The 26,493-nt window shown below is 41.3% G+C and overlaps 1 protein-coding gene across 3 annotated transcripts in view; it reads left to right on the top strand.

The window, feature by feature from the left end:
* The window catches only part of tshz2 (teashirt zinc finger homeobox 2), a 129,479-nt gene that overhangs the window by 59,078 nt on the left and 43,908 nt on the right, over positions 1-26,493 (top strand). For 2 of the 3 annotated variants that reach the window (XR_003692993.1, XR_003692992.1), the window contains one exon: positions 20,880-21,049. Coding sequence is in view for 1 of the 3 variants with exons in the window: in XM_028583155.1 (XP_028438956.1) it covers positions 26,441-26,480 (40 nt within the window). In the remaining 2 variants the exon portion in view is untranslated. Of the gene's footprint in view, positions 1-20,879; positions 21,050-25,470; positions 26,481-26,493 lie in introns of those variants that run through there. The other variant, XM_028583155.1, reaches the window with a different exon arrangement.

The following is a 26,493-nucleotide window of genomic DNA, read 5'->3' as shown; positions in this document are numbered from 1 at the left end:
TCTCATCATTCTAAATTGTGCCTCGACTGACCCAAAAAAGATACAGAACAAATAAAGAGCAGCATGAGAGGGAAAGTAATGAAATGTCTTTCAACAACACTTTGTCTCTGCTCCTTTGGCCAAGTCTGGGATACCTATTAACATTCCCTTTAAATTATTCATTCTGATGGATAAAACACCTCCACAATTAATTGCATGTGAGCCACCCAACCCCCTCAAATCTGTTGAAGAGGCTGAAATCCACAGCGTGCCCTCGTTTAAATGTATCATTTCCTTGCACTGGACTTTTAAATATGGAGCGGAATATAAAAAAGAATAACTTCTAGGTAAATACAGTAAAAGATGAATGTGCATAGCATGACATATTCTCTCTTCATCAGCCCTCTCCCCCCCTCTCCTCCCACTCCCCCTTCTGTAATAAGGCACCCCGAGGAGACAGAAAAGAAAAGAGAGACACCCTTCGGATATGAAACTTCTGATATCGTTAGTGGATTCTGTTTCATGGACATCACTTCAGAGCAAATGAGCGCCACACGTCTCGCACACTTCATTTAAATTACATCAGATCCCCAAACTTGCACTATCCACTGCAAAAACGACATTCAACATTATACATTAATCATAAAACGTCATCAATATATGCACTATAAATTGTCATACTTGTTTAAGAAAAGAGAGGCTTTGGGGTCTGTGTTTCTGTTGGGAGGTCTTCTCCGAGTTGTTAATGTGTAGATGATGTGTAATAGTGACCCAAACTCTCAGGGACGATGCCGATTATGAGTAGTTAATGAAACCCATAACCGACATTGAAAATCTTAAAGTCAAAATTCACATTTTGGAATGTTGCAAACTCAACAACACAAACGTTTGTTTAAATGCTTTAAGCAATGATGTGATAAACCTGAAACTTTAAACATAATACGGAGTCAAAACATCATGACTACATTCAAAAGAAAAAATGGCGTCCTGAAGTTGTAACATGCTAACAGATACAGATCATCTACAAATTGCTAAATATCGGCCTGCTATCCCCTGCTATGCCCTGCTACGCCCTGCTATGAACTGCTATGCCCTGCTACGTCCGGCTATGCCCTGCAGTGCCCTGCTATGTCCTGCTATGCAATAAACTACTACAACTACTATTTCTAGTCATAGTTCCATTATCTTTGTTGTGACTATAATTGCCACTGTTCATCACACCCCTAACCGGCCCCGTCAGACACCGCCTACCAAGAGCCTGGCTCTGTCCCAGGTTTCTCCCTAAAAGGAAGTTTTTCCTCGCCGCTGTCGCACTAAATGCTTGCTATTGGGGGAATTACTGGAATGGTTGGGTCTTTGTAAATTATAGAGTGCGGTCTAGACCTACTCTATCTGTAAAGTGTCTCGAGATAACTCGTGTTATGATTTGATACTATAAATAAAATAGAATTGAATAATCGGCCAGGCCGATAATCGGGATTTCAGATACTGTACTAACTCCTTATTCACATTAGATTTGATATCAAGTCCTGCCTTTCACTGTGTAACTTGCTGAACTGTGGTGTTGTTTCCACTCGGGGAGAGCAATGGATAATACATTTGTGCCTCGAGTTCGAGGATGAAGTGGGCAGAAACTGAAGTATCGATGCAGGTTACAAACAAGAAGGCAGACTGATGGCTGCTACTAAACTGATGTTAGCGGCGGTATCGACGTTCTTTGGACAATGGCATTTTAAAAATGCAAACTCGGAGGCGGCAAGAAAGAAAAATGATGTAAAAAATAAAAAAAACTAAGCATTGTGTGTTTTTGTGAAAGTCTACTGTGCAGAGGCTCATCCCAGGAAGAAGAGTGTGCTGCCCGGCTATTTATTGCTGCGCCGCTGAATGCAACGCCAGCTCAAAAAGGCTCCAAATCACCGGGGAGATTGTTAGGCTTCTGTGAAAATTACGGAAATGCAGGGGAAATGGATGAGCAACACTTCACAACAATTAATCAGGGGCCGCTGATTAATAAAGTTCATTTTTTATTCTCGATGATTCAGGGGATTATCAAAAGGACACTGTCCTTGTCATTTTGATTAACAAACCCATCCTGGCTCGGGAAGAGGACGCGCTGAAGGGAGACGCTTTCTTTCGCCCATAAAATAAATATTGAATGAGAATATTAACTCGTTAACCTTGACAAGTATTTGTAATTTTCATAAGGGGCTGAACTAGCAGATTCAGCACAAAAACTGCTGTGGGGGTTTTGAGAAAAAAGGCACGGGAAGGGGGGGGTTGGGGGGATGGGGACAACACACAACAAATTTTGAGAGAATGAAGAATGCTACTGTATGAATCCTGTCATTTTTTTATGGGCTGCAGTGATTAATTTGTTTGTTCAAATTCTCAATTAAGCCAGGAGGAAGTGGCAGAATTAGAAAAAGGAGAGTTGCTGCAGTGTTGTCTTGGCTGTAGCGAGCCCCCCCTTTGGGAGATATAGCTCTACCTGATCTCAGGTCAGCAGTCTATTCCGCAGACAGCTCACACAGCCCCGGGAGCAGGGGTGTGGCCTATGTATCGGAGATTCGTAGGGCTGTCCTCGACTAAAGAAATTCTTAGTCGACTAACACTTAAGATTTTGTCGACTAATCGATTAGTTGATTTAATTGACAGAGCTGTGCGCTTTGAGAGGTGGTTAAGACTAGAAAAGCACAATATAAATGTAGTTAATTAAACATCTGTAAAACTGAGTTTCTCCACAATTAATCCTGCAAAAGCACCACTTTAAATCTTGTGTTTACCGTAAATGTGCTCATGAGTTTCTTGGAAATGAGTAATTAAGCATGAATAAGCATAAAAAATGACTTATCAACTAAAGAAATCTTAGTCGACTAAGACCAAAACGACCGATTAATCGACTAATCAACTAAGATGTGGCAGCCCTAGAGATTCGGGCACACACACAAAAAAAAAAACAACCCCTTAACAAATGTAAATCCAAATATTTCGTCATTCCTTTCATTTGTCCAGGTCGCCTTGTCAAGGGTAATGCCCTTAAAATGTCAATTGTCAGAGTGTGCATTGCATCGCAAAGCACAGTTCAGCCGCACGCACAAAAACAGCAGTCAGTCGCAGTGTTATACAGAAAGAAATAAAATATGGAGCTTGCACTTCCCTTTTTCCCCTGGAGGCCCTGTGCACTTATTATTTGTCAGAGTGACAGATGTTTTTTTCACATGACGGTGTCTCATGTGTGCTGAACTTCTACCAAAAGCCCTACCGTGAGAGACCGCGGGAGGTCATCCACCATCTGACGGTAGAAACCTCCGCGGACCGAGTCCCCGTGCCGTTGGGCTTTCTGCAGGGGAAGTCTTAACAACAGAGGGAGACGTCGCCAGGCTGGTCTGCTGAGGCCCACAGCCAAACTTTACCAGCTCGGGCCTGGACCCTGACACACACACACACACACACACACACACACAGTAGCAGATACGCAGCAGCACAGAAACTTAAGACTCGCTTATCGGAATTGAATTTGCCGAGTGCTGTGAATTTGTTTTTTTCGGTGGGCTGCAACAAATATTATTTACAGCGCAAGACATAAATATTAATATAGGCAGAAAACAAATTTGCAAGTAGCGGTGTGACTGCTTACTTCCCATAAACTGAGCAGAAAGAAAGAGGACATTTTTGCAATGTGCATTTTTTTTTTTTTTTTAAACCTTGTGTGGGAGTTAAACCCTCAGGTAGCATCCTAGAGCTGAAATAGTTTTAGCGGGCGGTTGTGGAAGTATGCAGCGTCTCCCAGCACGGAGAAAGGTCAACGAGGTATTTTTGCTGGACTTTGAGCACGACACCACAAAGCCTCAGCCAGACGCAGGCTAAACATGAGAGTTTAACTGACCCGTTAACTACACACTATGCAATAGAAGCGTTAATATGTATTGCATTGCACACTACATGGCTGCTTCAACAGTATGTAACCTCAGAACGCTCTTGTTTTAAAATACATGTACTTCACTCGAGGATATCCCAGAGCAAATATACTATTTCTGTTCCGCTGCGGTTTACGTAACATCTGCAGCACATTGTAACGCTACATTTTGGACTCTTGAACAGCCCACTCAAAGAGATAGGAATCACAGCAAGGGTAGCCGGATCACCGGCCTCCCCAGCTGATGTCCCACTCATGTGTGGACAAAGTGCTAAAGCCATTCGCTTTTTTTTTTTGACACAGCGCATTTAATATCAAGCACTACACTGTGTTTACTTAACATCTTTATTAGACTGCTTCCAACGTTTGCTCAGTCAAGTGTTTGTTTACAACTACAACAGTTTTGTAATATTGAAATCAAACAAAAGGATCACGTGCATTCGAGTGTAAGAAAAAAATCATCCAGAGAGAGAGAGAGAGAGAGAGAGAGAGAGAGAGAGAAAGAGGGAGGGCTGCTTCTGTTCTACATACGCTGCAAATTCTCCAAGCAAAAGTGCAACTTTGTTATTGTGTTTACGACCATTATATGATTTTTGTAATGAAATCACAGTGTGTTTTCCGGACCAGTGGGTGCTTTTAATAGTGTTGGCCACATTTCTATCTCCCCCCCCCCCCCTTCCTCAATTCAAGGTGTCCTTTATACAATTATGTATATATCCAGAGCAGCAGCATTGACTAGAGCCAGCACTTGTGTGAAGCGAAAATGCTTGTTAGTCAAACAGTCCCCATCGGAATAATGCCACGGTCAGCCAGTGGTGAGGGATAACTCCGTGCGGATGACACTCCGGAGCCTATTCTGTAGGGGATCTGCTTTAGTGCAGCACGCACAAACATGATGTATGGACACACAAGCAGAGGAGCATCATGGGACCACACAATGGAAGAGCTGCAGATGAGTTACCGTAGCGAGAGCAGGGGCTCGCACCGAGCACGCTCTTCAAAAAAAACAAAAACCCAACAATGACAGCACGTTCTAGTTTCTGTTCAGCGATCCGTTTGCCCCTGCAACCTTGATCAAAAACTGTCTGCAAAAACACCGCAGGAAAAGATGAATATGGAATGGCCATAAGGTAATGTTAAAGGCGCACTGTGTAGGTTTTTAAGTATTTTATTAGCTCACATCACTGTCTTCGTTCATAAATATGTCCTCATTGGTGTAAAATGACCTCTGCCAATGATCGGACTTATCCTCGTGAGCGAAGAATTTCTTATCTGTATTTACATTGGACGGGCAAGCCATTTTGAAAAGCTATAATCGCCGAGAGGGACATGGAGCACCAGCCTACCTGTCTAGTTAATCCACAACGCGTTTTCGTCCAGAGCCAGTGACACGTGACTGAAACCAGCTGAAACGGAGGAGGAGATCAGTGAGAGGCGCTTGTCACTGCCCCGGCAAATTTGAAAGCCTGCGCTGCACTTTAGTTCATAATGGAGGATCAGACTTATGGCGAGCCACAGGAGAAGGAATCCTCGTCGCCAAAAAATTTAAAATTGGAAGACTTGTTGTCATAGCTTCTTGGTACATAACGGCTACCGTAGTTGCAACACGCATTTCAAAAAGCGAGGCGCTAGAGAGCACTATTCGTTTGAATGCAAAATACAATTTCACCGCTAGATGGGAGAAATTCCTACACAGTGGACCTTTCTTTTAAAGAGACCACGGCCTCCGCAGAATCCCAAAACCACAACAAAAGAAAAACCTTCCCGAAACACGCGTCTTGAGGAAAGAGGAGGTGCTAGAAGCTGGGTGGCGTGGGTGCTCCTCGCAGGGCTTGTTGTCGATCTACAGTAACAGCCGAATTAATGGCTAACAGCGGCAGCAGCCTGGGAACGTGCCAGGCCAGCCCGAGTCAATGGGGACACTTCTCTGTGCTTCTTTCTATTTTGTCTTTACTGGACTTTTTACATTCACTTGGCAGTTTTTTTTAAAAACATGTTTTTATAGAGTTTTTGTACATTTGACAGACAAAAACGGTACAACAAGGCACATAACCTAAAACAGAAAGGAGACCAAGGATCAGATGTAGTAGCTGTAGCACCCACAGTCATGAATCTGTACATCCATAGGAGTATGCTTACACGAAATACACACAGCAGTTGTTCAGCTCAACACCGTATAGTACAGATGGCACACTACAGGCATTAGGAGTCTGTTATCTATTTTAAAAACGCTCAGTCCAGCTAATTTTTCACTCCAACCATCCACATCCATATTGTTATTTTAAAGGAAATTGAAGAAAACGCTCCAAATTTTCCAAAACTTGTCAAGCCTATTTGTTGTTGTGTAGCTTATCTTTTCTAAAGCTAAGTAAAAAGGAATTCCCCTCGACCATTGCTATGTGCCACAAGGTGTGTCCGGCTTCCATGAGCAAGCAATGCATTGTTTGGCTTCTAAAAAAAACAAATATTCAGTAGAGATCTAACTTTGTTAGAGGTTATAAAGTTGATATATAAAAGAAAATCCCATATCTCAATTTAAAAGTCCCATGGCATGAAAATTTCACTTTATGAGTTTTTTTTTAACATTAATATGCGTTCCCCCAGCCTGCCTATGGTCAGTGGCTAGAAATGGTGATAGGTTTAAACCAAGCCCTGGGTATCCTGCTCTGCCTTTGAGAAAATGAAAGCTCAGATGGGCCGATCTGGAATCTTCTCCTTATGAGGTCATAAGGGGAAAGGTTACCTCCCCTTTCTCTGCTTCGCCTGCCCAGAGAATTTGGCCCACCCATGAGAGAGAGAGCAACATCATGGCTTTCAAACAAGCAAAGTGGCAGTTGGTCAAGGCCACACCCCCACACTCCACATTGCCCCCCCTCTCCTCCTCAATAGCTACAGACACAGAAATGGCACATCCTAAGGAAAGCTCATTGTGGGACTGGCTCTAGTGGCTGTTATTCTGCACCAAGGCTGAATTTTGGGAAAGAGACTTCAGATACAGTAATAGGGGACCACTAAGGTTTATATAAAAGAGACTTCAGATACAGTATTAGGGGACCACTAAGGTCTATATAAAAGAGACTTCAGGTACAGTATTAGGGGACCACTAAGGTCTATATAAAAGAGACTTCAGATACAGTATTAGGGGACCACTAAGGTCTATATAAAAGAGACTTCAGATACAGTATTAGAGGACCACTAAGGTCTATATAAAAGAGACTTCAGATACAGTATTAGGGGACCACTAAGGTCTATATAAAAGAGACTTCAGATACAGTATTAGGGGACCACTAAGGTCTATATAAAAGAGACTTCAGATACAGTATTAGGGGACCACTAAGGTCTATATAAAAGAGACTTCAGATACAGTATTAGGGGACCACTAAGGTCTATATAAAAGAGACTTCAGATACAGTATTAGGGGACCACTAAGGTCTATATAAAAGAGACTTCAGATACAGTATTAGGGGACCACTAAGGTCTATATAAAAGCATCCAAAGAGCACCATGTCATGGGACCTTTAAGATCTTCAAATGACATGAGAATTCAATTTTCATAATAGAAGTCAACTACCTTAGCTACACCTTGAGATGCCCAGATTTTAAAGGCTGCGTCTGCTCCACCAGCCTGGAAGTCACAAAAACCGCAAAGTAAATGCAACGTAATACCAAACACGTAGCGAAATAGAAAGAAAATGACTGTAGGAAACACAGCAATCAAACCTAGGAGCTTACCATATCAGCAGACAATAATCATGCATAAAGAGATTAATAAACAAACAAATCCAAAAAAGATACAAGTGAAGAAAAGCAAGAATGAGACACAATCGCAAATTAATTAGACACTGTTATTTTAATTTTATGACAATTTCTTTCTAAAATGTTCTATAGATGGTGATAATGAGCACTTTGTGTACTTTGGTATTCCAGATGTGACACTGGCCATCTTTTGGAAACCCAGATGGTTACATTGTATGAAGAAGCGTTGAAGGGGAAGGAGCTCTGTGAGCTATCTCGCGTACCTAGGGCTACCTGTCAGTTAGCAAGCTCGTTAGCTCGGTTGCTAACGAGGCAATACGTTCTCAGTTTTATTCATAAACCAAGCCTCCTTTGTGGAACAGTTTAAATAAAAGTGGATAGGGGAACACAGCTAATGAGCTCCTCCATTTTGGAGTCTGTGGTTCTCAAAGGCAGGACAGCTTGTGATTGGTCAACGGTACAAAAATACGTGTGGAAGGTCATTTAAAAAAAAAAACAAAAAAAAACTGCACGTCTTTCCTTCATCTTGCGAGTGAATCCACTGATGCCAGTGAAATTCACTGTTTTTTGCCCTACAATCCCACAGTTTGAAATGCTGGTGTGACTGGGCCCTAACAGAGTTATATTTAGTCAGACTTTCATTGCCAGGGCCCTTCACGTTTAATACAAAGAGGTTTGTCAAAGCATCATATATTTATGTGGGACATTTGCTGCGTATGGGGAAGGGGAAAATCAATTTCCCGCCTCCTCTCGATAATTGATCGTTTTTTTTCTGAGTGTACTAGAATGATGACATGCCAGGTCTATCATATTCTGAATGGTAGTAAAGCAGCCAACGTCTGTCTGTCTGTCTGTCTGATCTATCTTATCTGTCTGATCTATCTTATCTGTCTGTCTGTCTTATTTATCTACCTATTTATCTGTCTGTATGTCTGTCTGTTTGTCTGTCTGTCTTCTCTATCTATCTATCTATCTATCTATCTATCTATCTATCTATCTGTCTGTCTGTCTTATCTATCTGTTTATCTGTCCTATCCATCTATCTGTCTGTCTGTTTTTTCTTATACAGTATATCTGTCTGTCTCTCCTATCTATCTGCCTATCTGTCTGTCTGTCTGTCTTATCTATCTGTCTATCTCTCTATCTGTCTGTCTGTCTTATATATCTGTCTCTCCTATCTGTCTGTCTGTCCTATCCATCTATCTGCCTGTCTATCTGTCTGTCTGTCGGTTTTTTCTTATACAGTATATCTATCTGTCTCTCCTATGTATCTGCCTCTCTGTCTTGTCTGCCTGCCTGTCTGTATGTCTGTCTTATCTATCTGTCTATCTCTCTATCTATCTGTCTGTCTTATCTCCCTGTCTATCTGTCTGTCTGTCTATTATATCTGTCTCTCCTATCTGTCTGTCTGTCCTATCCATCTATCTGCCTGTCTATCTGTCTGTCTGTCTGTTTCTTATACAGTATATCTATCTGTCTCTCCTATATATCTGCCTGTCTGTCTTGTCTGTCTGTATGTCTGTCATATCTATATGTATGTCTGTCTTATATATCTATCTCTCTATCGATCTCTCTGTCTTCTCTATCTGCCTCTCTGTCTTGTCTGCCTGTCTGTCTTGTCTGTCTGTATGTCTGTCATATCTGTCTATCTGTATATCTATCTATCTATCTGCCTGTCTGTCTGTTTTTTCTTATACAGTATATCTATCTGTCTCTCCTATGTATCTGCCTCTCTGTCTTGTCTGCCTGCCTGTCTGTATGTCTGTCTTATCTATCTGTCTTATCTATCTGTCTCTCCTATCTATCTGTCTGTCTGTCTTATTTACCTATCTGTCTACCTGTCTGTCTGTCTGTCTGTCTACACATATCTCCCTTTCATTGAATGCCCCTGCTTATCTGCCCCCTGACGATGAAACCTGGCTGTGTGTAAAACAATAGAGAAGCATTAGGCAGGGACAGGGTTGGATACTTTCTGATTTAATTCCAGTATCTACGACACCCTGTCATTAGCCAGTAAACCTTCTCAAAATAAATCCGATCCCATAAATCTACCTCTGAAGCAACCTGATACTTTTAAAAAGTGACAGTGACTGACCTTGAGATTTATTTTTGTCACACCAGAAACTGTCTCCCTCAGCAGCGAGAGATGTGCCTGTCCAGATGGTTTTGTGTGGCATCGTCTTGCTAATTGTCAGTGATGCCATCAAAGGGATGTAGCAGACCTGACAACTTAGCTGATGAGCAATAAGATGAGTATGAGGGGGGAAATTAGAGCCCAAAAACCTCTGACAGTTATTTTGTGCAGCCTACCTATGCTTTTAAGCACTTTAAAATCATTTGGCTTCCTTTGTTTTTCCTGCATTTGTTACAGACTTGAATAGAGTAGAAAGGAAAAGCTATTATTATTAAACTGGGCATCAAAATAGTCATGTCTGTGGTATTATAATGTCTAATTACATTATGCAAGCTATAAATATCTCTGGAAATTAGGGCTGCACAATATATCGTTTTTTTTTTAGCGTCATCGTGATATCAACCGGCGCAACAAACATCGCGAACGTCTGCGACATATCGCGAGATATTTTTTTTGTGTGAGTTGAAAGAAAATATCAGTAGAAAACTGCATTATTTTTTTTGTGATGCATTTTTATAGGGCTGTCCTCAACTAAAGAAATTCTTAGTCGACTAACACTTATAGGATTTTGTCGACTAATCGATTAGTTGATTTAATTGACAGAGCTGTGCGCTTTGAGAGGTGGTTAAGACTAGAAAAGCACAATATAAATGTAGTTAATTAACCATTTGTAAAACTGAGTTTCTCCACAATTAATCCTGCAAAAGCACCACTTTAAATCTTGTGTTTACCATAAATGTGCTCAGAAGTTTCTTGGGAATGAGTAATTAAGCATGAATAAGCATAAAAAATGACTAATCGACTAAAGAAATCTTAGTCGACTAAGACCAAAACGACCGATTAGTCGACTAATTGACTAAGAGGTGGCAGCCCTACATTTTTATATTCCATCCAATGTTCTATGTTTTCAATAAAAGAATGTTGGAAATGATTTCCTTTAGAGCTGGGCAATATATCGATAATATATCGATATCGTGATATGAGACTAGATATCGTCTTAGATTTTGGATATCGTAATATGACACAAGTGTTGTCTTTTCCTGGTTTGTCTTACCAGACTGTTGTAACTGTTCTATTATTTGCCTTTACATACTTAGTCATTATATCCACATTACTATTGATTATTTATCAAAAATCTCATTGTGTAAATATTTTGTGAAAGCACCAATAGTCAACACTACAATACCGTTGGGGTATCGATATCGAGGTATTTGGTCAAAAATATTGTGATATTTGATTTTCTCCATATCGCCCAGCCCTAATTTGTTTTAAATTCAACAAGCAGTGTGTTGTATTTGAGCAGAAAACAAAAAAAGCAGCAGAAGGACAGAGCGGAGTACACCTTAACATCTGTTCATCCATCGCAGGTCCTATCGCCGTCGCGATATTCAACAACGTTGTCGCACGTGTTCCTCCTAGTGTGCAGCGCTTACAGAAAATACGACGACGCAGATGTGATGCATCCGTAATAGCGTGCTGTATAAAATAGGCCTCTCTGCGGTAATAATGCATCACGTTTCTCGAAGCGATCACCTGTCTTGAGCTCTCTTTTAAGTCTGAACGGGCAGCGGTCCGTCCCCGGTGACTGTAAAACATGCAAGACAAAACATATGACACAGGGGATGATCCTGACCTGAGAATGACATGTGCTAAAGTACATTATAGTCATTGCCGGGATAAAGGTCACATTGACTCCTGCTATAAATTGGACAGGACAGCTCCGGCATACATGGAGTGTCAAGTGTGAGGAGGTCTGAAAGAAAATCCCTCGGATGTTTCGAGACACACACACACACACACACAGGCAGGCGGACGGATAAAAGTGTCTCTGTCTCGCTCTCACTTGCGATTAGCACACCTCGTCATCGCATTAAAGGAGAAGTCGGCGCTAAGTTAATCATATAATGGCGATGCAGTGAGTGAGATACGCGGGCTTTTTCTGCTAGTGGTCGTCAAAAATACCGCGGAAAGGTAGGACGCCAGTTAAAAGTTCAGGGTTTTATTATGGCCACTGGTTTATACAGCTAATGAGTATACCACAGTTCCCCGACTATGCCGTCGCTGAAGCAAAAAGCTATATATTTACATGTTCATTTGAGGCGTTAATAGTCTGTTTGACTAAGAATAACCCGCCTGGAACGGCAGTCAGCGCGAGAGCCGGCTCCTTGCTCTGAGATACAAAGGGAAGCGACTTGAAAGGAAAGAAGTGAAATGAATGCAATGCCTCATTAGGCGGGCTTTATTTGACCGTAGCCAATTAGAGAGCATCTGTAATTTAAAACAGTCGACCCTAAAAAAAGACCCGAAGACGAACATATTTCTCTCACGGGACCCAATCCTTTGCCTTGATTTTTTTGTTTTTGTTTTTTTTACCAGTGACATTTTCTATTTGAACGAGTAGGCCTATGAATAATACACAGAGGACAGTCAAGTTTAGAAATCCGCAGACAGGCAGGCTACAGTAGGAGGTTGTAGGTGGAGATGAAAGAGGGATTCGGGAGGAGGTCAAGGTTGCGTGCTGATGTGTTTCGGCCTCGCTCATTCGCCGGCTGGCTGTGCTGACTCGTTTCGCTTGGAGATCGATTTCTCTCCCTCCGTCTCAATCGACGACCCGCTGAGATATTTGCGGGCCGTTACCCTAACGACACAAAGGCGCACGTTCCAAAAAGAAAACAGAGCTGCAGTCAGGGCAAGACTGACAGCTGCTTAGCCACGAATCGCACCTTGGTGTAGATGAACGTGGCACTCCCCAAAAAAACAGCCACAGCGCTGAAATATTGATTTAAGGAGGACAAGCAGATTCTGAGGCTTGCGCGACTGATCCGCTTCCAAAAGATGTGACCGAAACGAGATCCCGACTGCACACAGAGAGAGAGAGAGAGAGAGAGAGAGAGAGAGAGAGAGAGCCTCGTGGAAAAAATAGTAACACCTGTATTGCTTATGCTGGTTGTTAAGCATTGGAATAAAATTTTGTGCAATATGCATAACCAAATGCTGGAATAATGAGCCATCTGTATGTGTGGTCCCTTCCTTGGAGATGCCAGGAACGGCACCATCTGTGATGCAGCTACCAGCTGTTTTCCTTCTTATTACATGTTTATTAAAAGCTGAAGTTGCCCTCTTCAAGAAGAGTAAAAGAGAGCATGGGTGGCAACGTCGGCTATCTGATTGCCTCCGTCTCCATTAGGAAACCGACTCGAGCTCCGTTCCTGGTCCTATAAAAAAAAAGTGCTAATTAAATACTCCTTTCTTTTTCATCAGCGACTTGCAGGAAATTAACAGAACAAACGCGGGATTGACTGGCAGCAAAAGCAACAAACATGAACGAGGATGAATGGATCTAATCCACCAGGACTGGAAATAAATAAATAAGGGGTGTCACTTTACCCCACCTTCACTTAGCCCTTTTGGGTTTGTATTTCAAAAAAAAAAAAAAAAAAGAAAACTCCCTCAGCAGGGTTTACGCATCTTTTCTGTTTGCATTGTTTTCAATTTTCAAAACCTATTAGCGAGCTATCGATCGAACCACAATTGAGCATTTATGCACAGCAGGCAACCTACATCCCTCAAGTCAGAATCAGATCCCATCTCCCGTAATTGAGGGTGACAGAACTGCAGACCACCCTCTGCAACTGTCAACAAATTTCAGGAGCTCAAACTAAGATGCGTCAGGGATGCATCCCGCGCCGGGTGATGGACACCAAGAAGGAGAACTGGAAATGTCCATCAGCATCCTCTGCCAACGCGCTGAACAAGACAGGTCAGGTCTGAATAGACACTGACAAACCCAGGGTGGACACACTGTCGACGCAGACTAAAGCAATACCAAGGGACAAGTGACAGGCTGCTCTGATGCCTTACTTAACCGCGGCACACACACGCACGCACGCACGAAAAAAAAAAATAGTGTGCGGGGGGGGGGGGATCGGACGACCACGTGCACGCTCGTCCATATGGACGGAAAGGCCTCGCCGATTGAATGCAACTTCAGAGGCCGTGTTTAGTCTAATGCCAAACAGTCAAAATGCTGAAGACGGCGCTGGGATGAGAATCCAAGTGCAGAATGTAGTCTGGAACGGCAAATTGATATTTCTGACAGTGCATCCATTTCTGGGGGTTAGTGTGTTCACTCTGCTCAATGCTCAATAAAACAAACAAAATGCCATCTATTTGTGTATAAACAATTACCTGCCATAGATTGTAACCTTATTGGATTGAGTGAAATGTTTGAAATAAATCATTAAAGGCGCTGACAGGGCATTTATCTTCACTCTTGCTTTAATGCTTTGTGCACAGCACAGTGGATGTAGTCAGTCAACGGCGTGTGTGTGTGCGTGTGTTTATTTATTTTATTTTTTTGGACTAAGCCGGGCCCCAGTGGGCCTCAGTGTGTGTGCTTGTAAGGGCACCGTTGCGTGTGTCAATCCTCCTGTGGAGCCATGTTCTCAAAGCTCTTCATTTTGAAATCGAGCATGAATAATTAAACCATTTCACGAGGCTGCTTTAACGATATAGTACATGAGAGGAAATAGGTCAAGCAGCAATGTTAGAACGATTGTTTGCATGGGTGTTACGGGGGTTAAAAACAATAGGCTCCTCCCTTCATGCCCCATATATACAGTACTTACTGTGTGGAGTGACTGACAGCTCCAGCAGAAAGGCGTTAGCGGTTACATCTGGGTCATTGTGTCCTTATACCTGAGATAATACATCAACTTTAACCCCACCACTGGAGGTGATGTTCAGGAACCCCCCCAAAAGGCTTTGGCGAGCCAAACAGACACTATTTAAATGTTTTTTTTTCTACTTTTTCGAAATATAATTACAATTTATGACTTTTGACCGACAAGAAGGAATATTATGAAAATGCACCATTTGAATTTGGCCACAGAACATAAAAGCACAGCAGATAATTACATTGTAATTATTGGAAAGAAAAGTCTAATGGCCATACTAAAAGGGGAAATAAAAGGTGGTTCCAATATCAAGCCATCAGTAACAGCAAAATTATATAAATACAGAGCTACATTTTCCATAGTCTCGCATTGCCAGCTCTTATCTCTACAGCGCTGCGGAGTAGGGTCTGGCTACACCGCACGTACATTCTGGGATAGGAGGGGAAAGAAACGCTCTTGGTTGTTTGCATTTCTATAAACCAATCACAGTGGTCCTGGGCGGCGCTAAGCTCCGGACGCAGCAACGGTGGCTCAGTAAAATAGTCTTGGTAAGGAACTTGTTTTTTGGTGGAACATTTGCACCCCGCGAAAGAAAACGCCACATACCATATAAAATGAAGTTAACTGTTCACACAATACAGTAACGTGAGCTATTTAAATTAGCTTGAGACATGGTTAAACCTCATTTGTTCTTACACTGTATTGTTGAGTGTACTTCGTCCACAGCAATCCCGCCAGTCGGTCCCAAAACATCCCGGTTAGAGAGGCAATGCCCTAAACACATTCTTTGTAAATCTTTACAATCATTCCTCCTCGCTTGGAAAGAACCAAGCAGGCCTGCCTTGTTGCACGATCCAAATTTTCTTCAAAACTCACCATTTTCAGCGTGTAGCTTGCTAGCTCGAAGTTTGTTGTTGTTTCCCGAAGGGAACAGAGTTTGAGAACGGCATCACACAGCGAGCGGAAGGTGACGGACATCCGGATGTCATAGACATAGTAAACCCAGCCCAATCTGCAGCTCAGGCTGGAAACCTGTACGTTTTTTTTTCTATTCACTTCCGTTACAAATCTGCGGGGACCAATCACAAACTGGCTTATCCACCTGGCGCGCTATTAACTATTAGGTTTAACACGATGACCATAGGGAAGCGACGGCAAGCAGCTTTTTTAGTTTACATTCAACGTGGCGGCCACCGAATCGCAGCAACCCGTTGATGCCGCCGCCGCCGTTTTAAAAGATTTCACTCTGAAAACGGAACAGAAACTTGCCCCTGGAACAATTCCTACAAAAGAAGGATGTGTTTGCGTTACGACCGACCGGCTTTGGTAAAAGCCTGATGTACTAGCTAGCCCCGCCGGTGGCCAAAAGAATGGAGCTCAGCTCAAACCCTGTTGTTGCGGCCGTGTCACCGTTGGTCGCGAGTACGCGGTCTGATTGGTTGAAGGACTATCCAGTGGCGTACAGAGTCATTTGAACTACGCCCGTTGATCCCGCCTCTTGCGCGGTAGAAAATCCAGAGCGGACTCCCCCAGACTAATGTTCAAACCTTTAAAAGATTGAGCGTGGTCTGGCGATAGCCATGAGGCAATTACCCTGGCAATGTACTTCCCGTTGATCCAGACTAACACATTCCATGCACATGCTGCCATTACACATATTTTACACACCGACTATAGCCTGTATTTCCCAGTTGTGTACATTTTGCGACGCAAATCAGAAGTAGTCGTCATGATGATGGCAACGTGAGGTATTAAAACCTGTCACGGGAGAGAATGACAAGCACCTACGTGTCAACCACCAGCATTACAAGGCAACAATATCACAAAATATGGTGTGTGTATGTCTCTAATAGTACACTATAAAATTGTAAAACAAGAAAAAAAAAGTGAGTTCTGACTGATGTGGAAAAAAAAAAAGCTCCAATGATCTCTGTCATCTGTTACATTCAGCCCTGAGGACAAACTCACTGAGTCCCACAAAGCTCCTTTAAACTGCTTTCAATAACAACAGCACCACCACCACTCACATCACTTTGTTCGAGCTCACCTACTTTTAACTAAACTGTGTTCTTCGTACACAGGATAGGACCACGTGCTCTTGTGTGTACAACCCCCCCCCTTTTTTTCTCCTTTCTTTCTTTGTGTTGTTGAATGAGATGTTACATGGCAAACATTTCTCTTAAAGCGTATATTTAACCCAATTTAGTCTGTTTCTGGAAGCATCTTAATGCTGTCAATTAAACGCCACGGCCGAGGCATCATTGCCAGATGCGTTAAACGATGTTTACGTGCGTTTTATATGATCACACTGCCATCCTTGTTTCATGTGATTACATTATTGTTATTCCCCATCCTTGAAAAATATAGCTGCAATATAGTCCTGCTTTGGTAACATTTTATTTTTAACCTCTTGTCAATCAACGCAACAGGAAAAGTCTCTTTGTCTTCTTTTTTTCGACACCCTCTGAATGAGTAATAGCTCTTTGTTTTAGTTTTTTTTTAGCTTTGCTGAGTTTCACAAGCGTTAACATGAATTACATCTTCAAATCAAGCAGCTTCTTTTGACCGTATGCGTACATGCCGTTGTTCCGCTTTGAAAATTATGAAGCCAGACTTTAATCACAGGGCTCTCCGTTGTACAAGAAATTTCATCTTTGGATTAAAGACAGGTTTGGATTTCCTAGACCGTCCTCCTTTTATCACGAGCATTATAATTGGACTCCCTATTGTCGAAAGACTGCAACTAGATATTATATGAATGTGGCCAGTGTTTACGATATTGGAAACAGTCTCAGGTTGGGTCCAGATTTCACTCACAGATGAATAATTGACCAGTGTGGATCAAAAAGCGTCTGTGTGTTTTTTAATGTTGTAGATTCCCAGAGAGCGAGTAAATCACCTAATGTGAGCAGGTCTGTGAGGTCTGCGAGGCTGTGCTTGTTTGCGCTCAGTTTGAACTCGCTCTGCTCCTGCACGTCACTGTTTTTCAGATGTTTGCCGGAGTCTATTGCCTTGTCAGAAACATTTAAAATGCATTTGAAAGATTTACCATTTTCCACCCCGGATAATGTGGCAAAGCTATACGTAGAGTAATCATTTGGACCTTGTTTCCAGAACTACAGTTCAGACCAGTTCTGAAAAAAAGTGCCCATCAATCTTGTTTGAGAGTTAATGTTTACCAATCCACAAGTCCATAATGAATTTTACTTGGATTGTCAGAACAATATTTTAATTAAATACTCAAACTGTGTGTGGGCTCAGATCCAACCAATTAGATACTTTTGAAATGTGAAAGAGAGGGAGAAGACAGACACAACATGTCAGAGATGGGGAACAAGGAAATCAAACTTTATAAGCTTAATTGCAGTATTGGCCTTCTCATTGTACTGTCTGAAGAATCCAAGTTTATGTTTTGTATTGGGGGGCCATTATTTTATATGTATATCTTTAAACGTATGTATAGGGCTGGGTGATATGTAGAAAATCAAATATCACGATATTTTTGACCAAATACCTCGATATCGATACCGCAACGATATTGTAGTGTTGACTATTGGTGCTTTCACAAAATATTTACACAATGAGATTTGTGATAAATAATCATCAGTAATGTAGATATAACGACTAAATGGGTAAAGGCAAATATTACAACAGTTACAACAGTCAGGTGAGTTCAGAAAATGACATCACTTTACTGTAACGCAGCCTTTAAAACCTGGAAAAGACTACAATTATGTTGTATCACAATATCCAAAATCTAAGACGATATCTAGTCTCCTATCACGATATCGATATAATATCGATATGTTGCCCAGCTCTACGTATGTATATGCATATCTGTATGTGGGTGGTTGACGTGACGATCCATTTTTGTGTTCATGGTGACAAACATAAATAAAAATGTATAATATTTCATTAAAATATCAGTTTTTATATACAGTTTAATCTTCCAGAACTAATACATCTGTAATTAATGAGCATTATAATTCAAATATGTAAATATTTAGTTTTAAATATGACATTTGTCCACTGGCGTGACTGTCCGGGGTAGCGTTCCTTAACTTAAAACTACTGTATTTAAATGAAAAATAAGTCTAAATAAATTAAAATACTTGAATAGATGTTATACTAGAATTGACTTAATGAAATTAAAGATTATAAGTCTTAAGGTCCCCATTTAGAATAATTATGACACATTACATTTTGTCCGCAAAACACAGACATTGGGCCCAATTTTAAAGATCTAAGCGCACGGCGTGAAGCGCCTGGAGCAGGTGCGTTTAGGGCGTGTCCAAATCCACTTTTGCTAGTTTGACGGCAGAAAAAAGGGTCCGTGCGCCATGCGCATGGTTCAAAAGGGTTGTACTTAGTGTCTTTATTAATTCATAGGTGTGTTTTGGGCGTAACGTGCAATAAACCAATCAGTGTTGTCTCCCATTCCCTTTAAAAGCAAGGCGCGTTTGGACCTTGGCGCATTTATGTGACATATTATGATGCCGCATTTGCACCGTAATATTTTTATTTGTAATCTTCTGCATGTTTGTGTGCTGCTGCACATCCGTGTGTGTGTGTGTGTGTGTAACAAGCAGAGTGCACACATGCTGTGCACAAGCCTAGGCGCATTTCACTAATGCGCTGTTAAAATAACAATGAAATGCTGCGTTATTGACTTTAGACCAGGTTTTTGTTGGTCAATGGTGCGTTCACTTCCCCACAGTTGGGTGATAATTCTCTGTGGGTTTGTCTTTATGTGCAACTCATGTTATTACATGGTCATTTGATAAATGCAAATATAAAACTATTGATGTTAGCAACTTTAAGGTTATAGCTTCATTATATTGTAGGAAAAAAGAAAAATAAGCATTTTTGAAAATAGAACGATGTGTTTTGTATTGCTGGACAGTTTGAGTGGAGAGTCTTCATTTCTTTAAGAATTCAGAAACCGGTTTTTGGACACGGGACAAAATACAATCACTCACTGTAATGTGTGCGGTCTGATCTCGCGGTAAACTGTCAAACTGACATTTCTTGGCTCAGACGTACAGTACCAGGAGATCAGTCGGTCAATATGAGATTTCAGAAATATTCCCAATTAGCATCAACAGAAGGTGCCATATGTAAATGGGACCTTTACTAGTTGCTGAATGAATACTGTAAATAAGCGGTGATGCTGGCTTTTAAATGCTGTTCATACTGATATTAGGGGTGGGGGGTGGGGGATCTAGAATAAGTTGCTTTCCTTAAAATCAGTTTTTTATTTAAAAAAATGTAACCAATGATTCACCAGTTTTTTTACTGACAGCAAAACAGAGCGAATGTAGAAAATGCAGAAAATCCATGTTATGTTCTTCTTTACAAATGTGATAAATGTCGGACTGACGTGTGATGTGCATTCTTCTTAGAAACCAATCAGTTTTTGTAAATATCTCGTGATATATTGTCTCTAGAAGTGGATTATTCGACTTTTGTTTTTGTTAAAGAAGGAAACGGAAAATCGCAATACTCAAAACTATCGAATCGCAATACTTCTAGAATCGCAATCAATTTAAAAAAACGCAAATCAAATCGGCACTCATGTATCATGGAAGAACCGAATCGCGACAAAGGTCCCGGCCCTAACTGATAGTGTTTTCGAGTGATATAAGTAAGCCTTTGACATATCACTTGAACTTACAAGACAAAAATACAATAAATCACTTTCAATGTGATTGAGTCTGTAGGTTTATTGTCAGCAGCCATGACTCACATATTGTGTACATTGTCCTCCTGTGTGTTTTGTCTGTCTTGTACTTTTATATCCCAGGCTACTACACCGGCGGTATGTGAGACAAGGTTAGCCTGAGTCTGAACGGTCCAGAACTGACTGTGAAGATAAATCGAACTCTCTCAAAAGCTAAAATGATGAGAGGTCAGAACTCTGGCTGCTGTTAAAAGACACTTTCTGAAGCTGCTTTGTTGACAATAAATTAAAGGCTGATTTTTGTTGACGCTCCAGAAGTGCCAAGGATGACTTCCAAAGAATGCGGGCCACATATTCTATTTCAGAGCTTCCTGCAAATCGAGCGTAAGCGGGTGTAAAAGCTCAAGCAAACATTCAAAGAATGTACAAACTCTGCTTCCTGTTATTCGTCGGGGAAGTGGTTCCAAATCTTGATGAGATCTGAGATTAAATCATTTCTTCTCTGATTTCAGGTTTTGGCAAACAACAACAATGAAAAATCAATCAAATATATGATTTCAGTCCCACGCTTGTCATCAAACACAGGGTCAAAGTTCACAGACATTAAGTTTCTGTCTACTTTCTCAGCATGTGAGCTGCATATTTTCTTCTTCGCTGCAAAGAGGGCCACAGGTAGCTCTTTAAAAAAAAATAAAAAATAACACTAACAAGACATATGTTTGTCACATTTTGTTACAGTGGAGGATCACACTTAAGTGAAATCTGTTGAAGTTGAATCCCGGAAAATCCTCAAGCAGTCAGGTACGAGAGCTGCACCCATGTGAGGGAGGAAAAGCTCATCAAGACGTAAGGGATGACAAATTCCACCATCTGCACGTGGCTCCGCCACTGACTCTGACGCGCCTTTGGTAAGTCAAAAGTTTGAAACGCAAGCGCCGAGCAGAAAGTTTTACCGATGCAGTTTGGTGAACAACGGCGTGGGCAGTGGTGGAAGAAGTATCCAGATCCTTAAGTAAAAGTACTAATACCACACTGTGAAAGTAAAGTAGTTCTACATCGAAAATGTTACTTAAAGTAGCTCATATTATGCTCAGTTTCAGGTTCATAATTGTATTTAGAGGTTGTACCTGAATAGGTTGACATGGTTTCATTTTCATAAAACACCATATTTTTGTTGTACTGCACATTGCTGCAGCTCCTCTTTTCATCCTGTGTGTTGAGCTCTCTGTTTAAGCTACAGAGTGAGACATTTCACATCTGTTCCATCTTTGTTGGGAGTCGCACATGCGCAGTAGCTAGGTAAGGACTACTAGCCAGTCAGAAGCAGAGTATGAGGGCGTGTCACGCTAGCAGCTAGGCGAGCATTATAACGTGTGTTACAAAGTGACACGCGTTCGTCACGGAAGTAAAGGCTGGACTACAATAGAGCTGTTTGGAGCAGTTTGGGAACAGTCAGGAAGATGGTAAGTCCCTTTGGGGTGGACTTTGGGCTTTTTCACTTTGTAAACCTATAACGTGCACAAAAAAAGATATATGACACAATAAAGGAAAAGGCAAAAAGCATAATATGAGCACTTTAAGTAAAATGTCAGTGTCATCAGGAAAAGCTACTTAAAGGACAATTCCGGCGCAAAAGGAACCTAGGGGTTAATAACATGTGTACCGAGTCGAACGTGTCTCTGGCTTGAAACAAGCTACCGCAAACTGGTGATTAGCTGCTAACGCTAGCTTTCGGGGCACTTGGTAAATCACTATTTCTATACCACTAACAAGGGTCAAAATAGCACCACACACCAACGGTAGCTTAATGAGGGTCCCTACGTGCAAACCGAAGCATTGAGAACTTTGTAAGTGTACAGACAGTTTATTAAAAAGATGGATTATAAAGACAGTAGCGTTCGTGTTTACATGCGGGCGCCATCTTAGAAAACAGTCATGAGCAGTCGAATCAGGAAACGCTGTGTTTGAGTTACTGGTTGCACACGGCGTCCGTGGTTCGGGAAGGAACTTGTTTTGGTGGAACTTGTTGTACGTTCAACAGATGTTTTTAGTTGCCCAACAGAAAGATTGGACAGATAGTGTAGCTGTCTGCACAGATGTACTTGGTTAGATTCCAGCACTGGGCGTGGGCCAGTCGGCGCGGAGAAGCAGATGATGTAAGGATCCAGCGAGCGGCAGCGGAGCGAGGCGAGGCGTTTCCTGGAGAGATAAGCTGGTGGTGGTGGTGGTGGTGGGACGGGAGCCAAGGGCGTAGGTTTTGTTTGAACATAGAGGTGGGGGTGGTTCTTTGGGTCATCTCCTTAAAATTTAAAGCATCAAACACCTGGTTTTTTTTTTTTAATGCTACAATTTGTGCAGCACAAGTAGACCCGATTATTGTTTTCCGTCAGATCGTTTACAGTTCTTGACATTCCCGACCGCACTCGAAGGCAGCGTCATTTCACGGATAAAGCGAGAAAGAAAATAGACGGAGGGACTGAGCCACTGCAACAAGAACGTGCTTTGCAAGGTTGAGATGGTACAGTCCACTATAGGGGTGTCTGAAATCGTCTGGAAAACGTATTTAATAATAATAATAATAATAATGCACTTTATTTATACAGCGCTTCACATGGTACTCAAAGACACTTTACAGTAAAACCAACACATGTAGCACATAAAAAAACAAATATGCAATAAAACCAAGACATAAAACAAGCATATTAAAAGCAATTAAAAACAATAAAACCGGTAGCTATCAGGTGACGAGTGTAAGACTATTGTATGTGGAAAGCTAAGCTGAAGAGGTGTGGTTTGATTAGTGTTTTGAATGTGTCCAGGACAGTACAGGTAAGATGGATGGATGCATGTTTTTTTGGGTGGGACAAATCTTCCTCTTCTAAATGTTGGTATCCCTTGCATCCCCCCCCCAAAAAAAAATGTACTCCTATGGTGAACGCACACGCTGTGTATGCACACGGGGTGTTTTAGGAGCTGTCACACAGGTATGGCTCAAGCTTGATCCGAGCCATGATTGATCGCACCGGTTCAGGTGGAGTTCACGGGAGGTCTCTGGTATCATTGGCACAAAAAAAAAAAAAAAAAAAAATGAGTGACAGACACAAAATAGGGTGATGGAATATTATCAGGAAGCCATTTGTAATGCGGGGCGAGCCTGGATCTCTAAGGGGTGTTGTCTCTCTGAAATGAAGTCATCCATCACCTCCACTTCATATTTGATTAGGTCATGAGTAGCTTCTGAAGGCAAAGAGAGGCTTCAGTGTTGTGCTTGCACAGTTTGGTGTAAAGGGTGTGGCATAGAAATACTGAGCATTTAAAAAAAATAATATTCATATTAATCAGAATCAGATTTATTGGCCAAGTATACTTAACATACACAAGTAATTTGACTTTGGTAGGTGTTAACTCTATACATTCAACAAATAGACACATAGTAGTAAACATTCAGTAGACAAATCGTAATATAGACACATACTGTACAATAGAGACAACAATTTACATATAGGCACATATAAACATAATATACAAAAATACAAATATACAAATAAGACATAATATCAAGACAAGTACACATGGAGTGGGATGCATATTGGGTATAGTAAATTAAAAGTAAAAATCCAGAAGTGTGAAAAATAGATTTTGGATCAAAAGCAAAAAGTTATTAAAATGTCAGCCTTATAGAACATTTTACTCCAATGATTCCAGCTCTAACTATGTGTCACGTGTGTGGTTTCTGTCAGTGGTGGAAGAAGAATTCAGATCCTTTAAGGAAAAGTACCAATACCACACTAATAAAAGTCCTGCATTGAAAATGTTCCTCAAGTAAAAGTATGTCAGTATCATCAGGAAAATGTACTTAAAGTATTCAAAGTAAAAGTGCACAATGCAGAAAGATCCTCCCATTTTAGAAAGTGGAAAGGATCCTAACAGCTGTGTGTTTAATGGTCTGATCATTTCAGCTGGACTTGTAGGCCCTTATATTGTTGGCTAGTTTACTTTATAATAAAACATCAGATTTTATAAACTACATGTGTTTTATGTGTAAAGTAACTAAAGCTGTAAAAGATGAATGTAGCGGAGTGAAATGTACAATATTTCTCTCTGAAATGTAGCGGAGTAGAAGTAGAATTGTTTTGTATGTACGAACTTCTTCCTACTCCTTTTTGAACATGGGAATTCTTATTTGAATCATTTATTACAATTATTTTTGGAAGATTGTGCTGAAATATACATGTTCTTATTAACCTTTAATTATTTTTATTTTATTTGTTAATGTTCAAAATCAGATAAACTGAAACTGAAAGTGGCGTGACAGGAAAAGTACCTCAAATGTATACTTAAGTACAGAACTTGAGTAAATGTACTTAGTTAACATTCCACCATTACATTCTGTACTCATAACGGTACCTTTACCGCTGGACCTCAGTACCTGCTAGTACACAAGTCAAATACTCTTTGCTACGTTACTTTTAGAGAATAAGATCAATTTAGAGCTGAAATGATTAGTCGATTAATCGGTTTAGAGAATCCATTCATTGTGATTTCTTCTTCCCTTCTTTTTTTTTTTTTTTAGCATAAACAACCAAATATCCCCCCAGTTTCAGCGTCATTTTCAGCGTATTTGGTTTAATAGAAAAGTGAATTTTTTTTTAGGTTTTTGGAGTGTTGGTCAGGGAACATAAGCAATATGATGACGTCATGCTAGGCTTTAGAAAAAAAAGGGATGGGCATTGTTAACTCTTTTATAGACTGAATGAATCGATAATGAAAGTAAACATTATAGTCTCAGCCCCAGATTAAATTAAACATGCTTTGAGTTTAGGACCGATGTGCCTTTTATCCAGTAATCAGATCGGAGATCCATGGAAGGGAAACCGAATGTGATGATATGATAAACATAAGTTTATGTAGGCTATTATAGCATATCCCGAAATGCCAGGTGACCTAATTGCTTGTGTTATAAGAATGCATCCAAATCTCACTGTTTGAAATTGCAGCGAACGAGCCTTTATTTTGAATTAAAAAAAAAATAAAAACATTGAAAAGTTGGACAAATGTAATCGGATTTCGGCCGAAATTACGTTTCCGTTCAGTTGTTTTTCTTTTTTAAAGTGACGTGACAAAATGTGCGTTTTGTAAAAGTAACTTCATCAAACACAACGTTTTTGAATCCGAACTCCCAAGTCGCTTTTGTGTAGCCTGTGTATGTTGCAATATGGTGACATATACTCCGGGAACGGGTCGACAGCAGATCGAGCGTGTAATCCGTTTTCTTTTAAAAAAAAAAAAAAAAAAAAAACAAGCTAAATGTTGATAATCGGCAGGTTTCTCCTGGCAATAATTGTTGTAGCAAAGCAGCTGTTCGTGACTGCAGCGCGTCGTAGTGCTGGGAATCTTCCAAACTTTATGGATTTCATTCAGCGAGCATATAGCGAAAGCAAAGGCTCTTTTAAAAAAAAAAACACAATACAAGGCTGCATGAAAAAGGCACAGCAAGAGTGCTAGAAAGCAGCACGCAGCCTGGGCTCGTGCCTGCCTCTTTTTCCTAATCTCTCTCTCTCTCTCTCTCTCTCTCTCTCTCTCTCTCTCTCTCTCCCTGGCCTCTGTTCCTTTAATAAACTCCTGGTTATCTAGTGTAACAAATGTCTCGCTGCCATCATCGAGTCCAGGCGAGGAGGGAGGAGTTTTTAATGTTCAGTTTGTTCTCTGGATCGATGTCTGCTGGCATCGCCTCTCCCTCTCCCTCTCCGCTCGCCCCGCACCGTGCCTAATCTCCTCTACCGTACCATTACCTTTACCTTTACCGGAGGCTTTTCTACGCGCGTTCCCTCCACGTATTATCCGCCGAATAACCGCCTGCGGGGACCGACCGACCGACCAACTGACTGACTGACTGACTGACTGACTGACACACGTCGATCAACATACAGTATGTGGCACTGATGGACAAAACCGGATGGTGAAAGGAGACGAGTCGCCCCCCGTAGGAGGAGGAAGAAGAAAAAGAAGAAGAAGAAGAAGGTGAAAGAGCAAGCCCGATTAAACATCTGTTTCCCCCCTCTGAAAACCATTCCGAACTGGATTTTTTTTTTCTTCATAGTAAGAGAGACTGCACTACTCCGAGAGCCAAAATAAAGAATCGCACTCTCTCTCTCTCTCTCTCTCTCTCTCTCTCTCTCTCTCTCTCTGTCTCTCTCTCTGTCTCCGTCTCTCTCTATGCATGGACTATCGTAGACCGCATTCAGATTTCACCTGGGCACAGTTGTGAACTGCGACTCCCCCCCCCCCCCAAAAACAAAATGCCACGGAGGAAACAGCAGGCGCCCAAACGGGCTGCGGGTAAGCAATTTTA

Source organism: Perca flavescens, chromosome 7 (genome assembly GCF_004354835.1).
Source record: "Perca flavescens isolate YP-PL-M2 chromosome 7, PFLA_1.0, whole genome shotgun sequence".
Taxonomy (NCBI): domain Eukaryota; kingdom Metazoa; phylum Chordata; class Actinopteri; order Perciformes; family Percidae; genus Perca; species Perca flavescens.
Note: the sequence above shows the minus strand (reverse complement) of the source record. Positions and strands in the feature narration are given on the sequence as shown.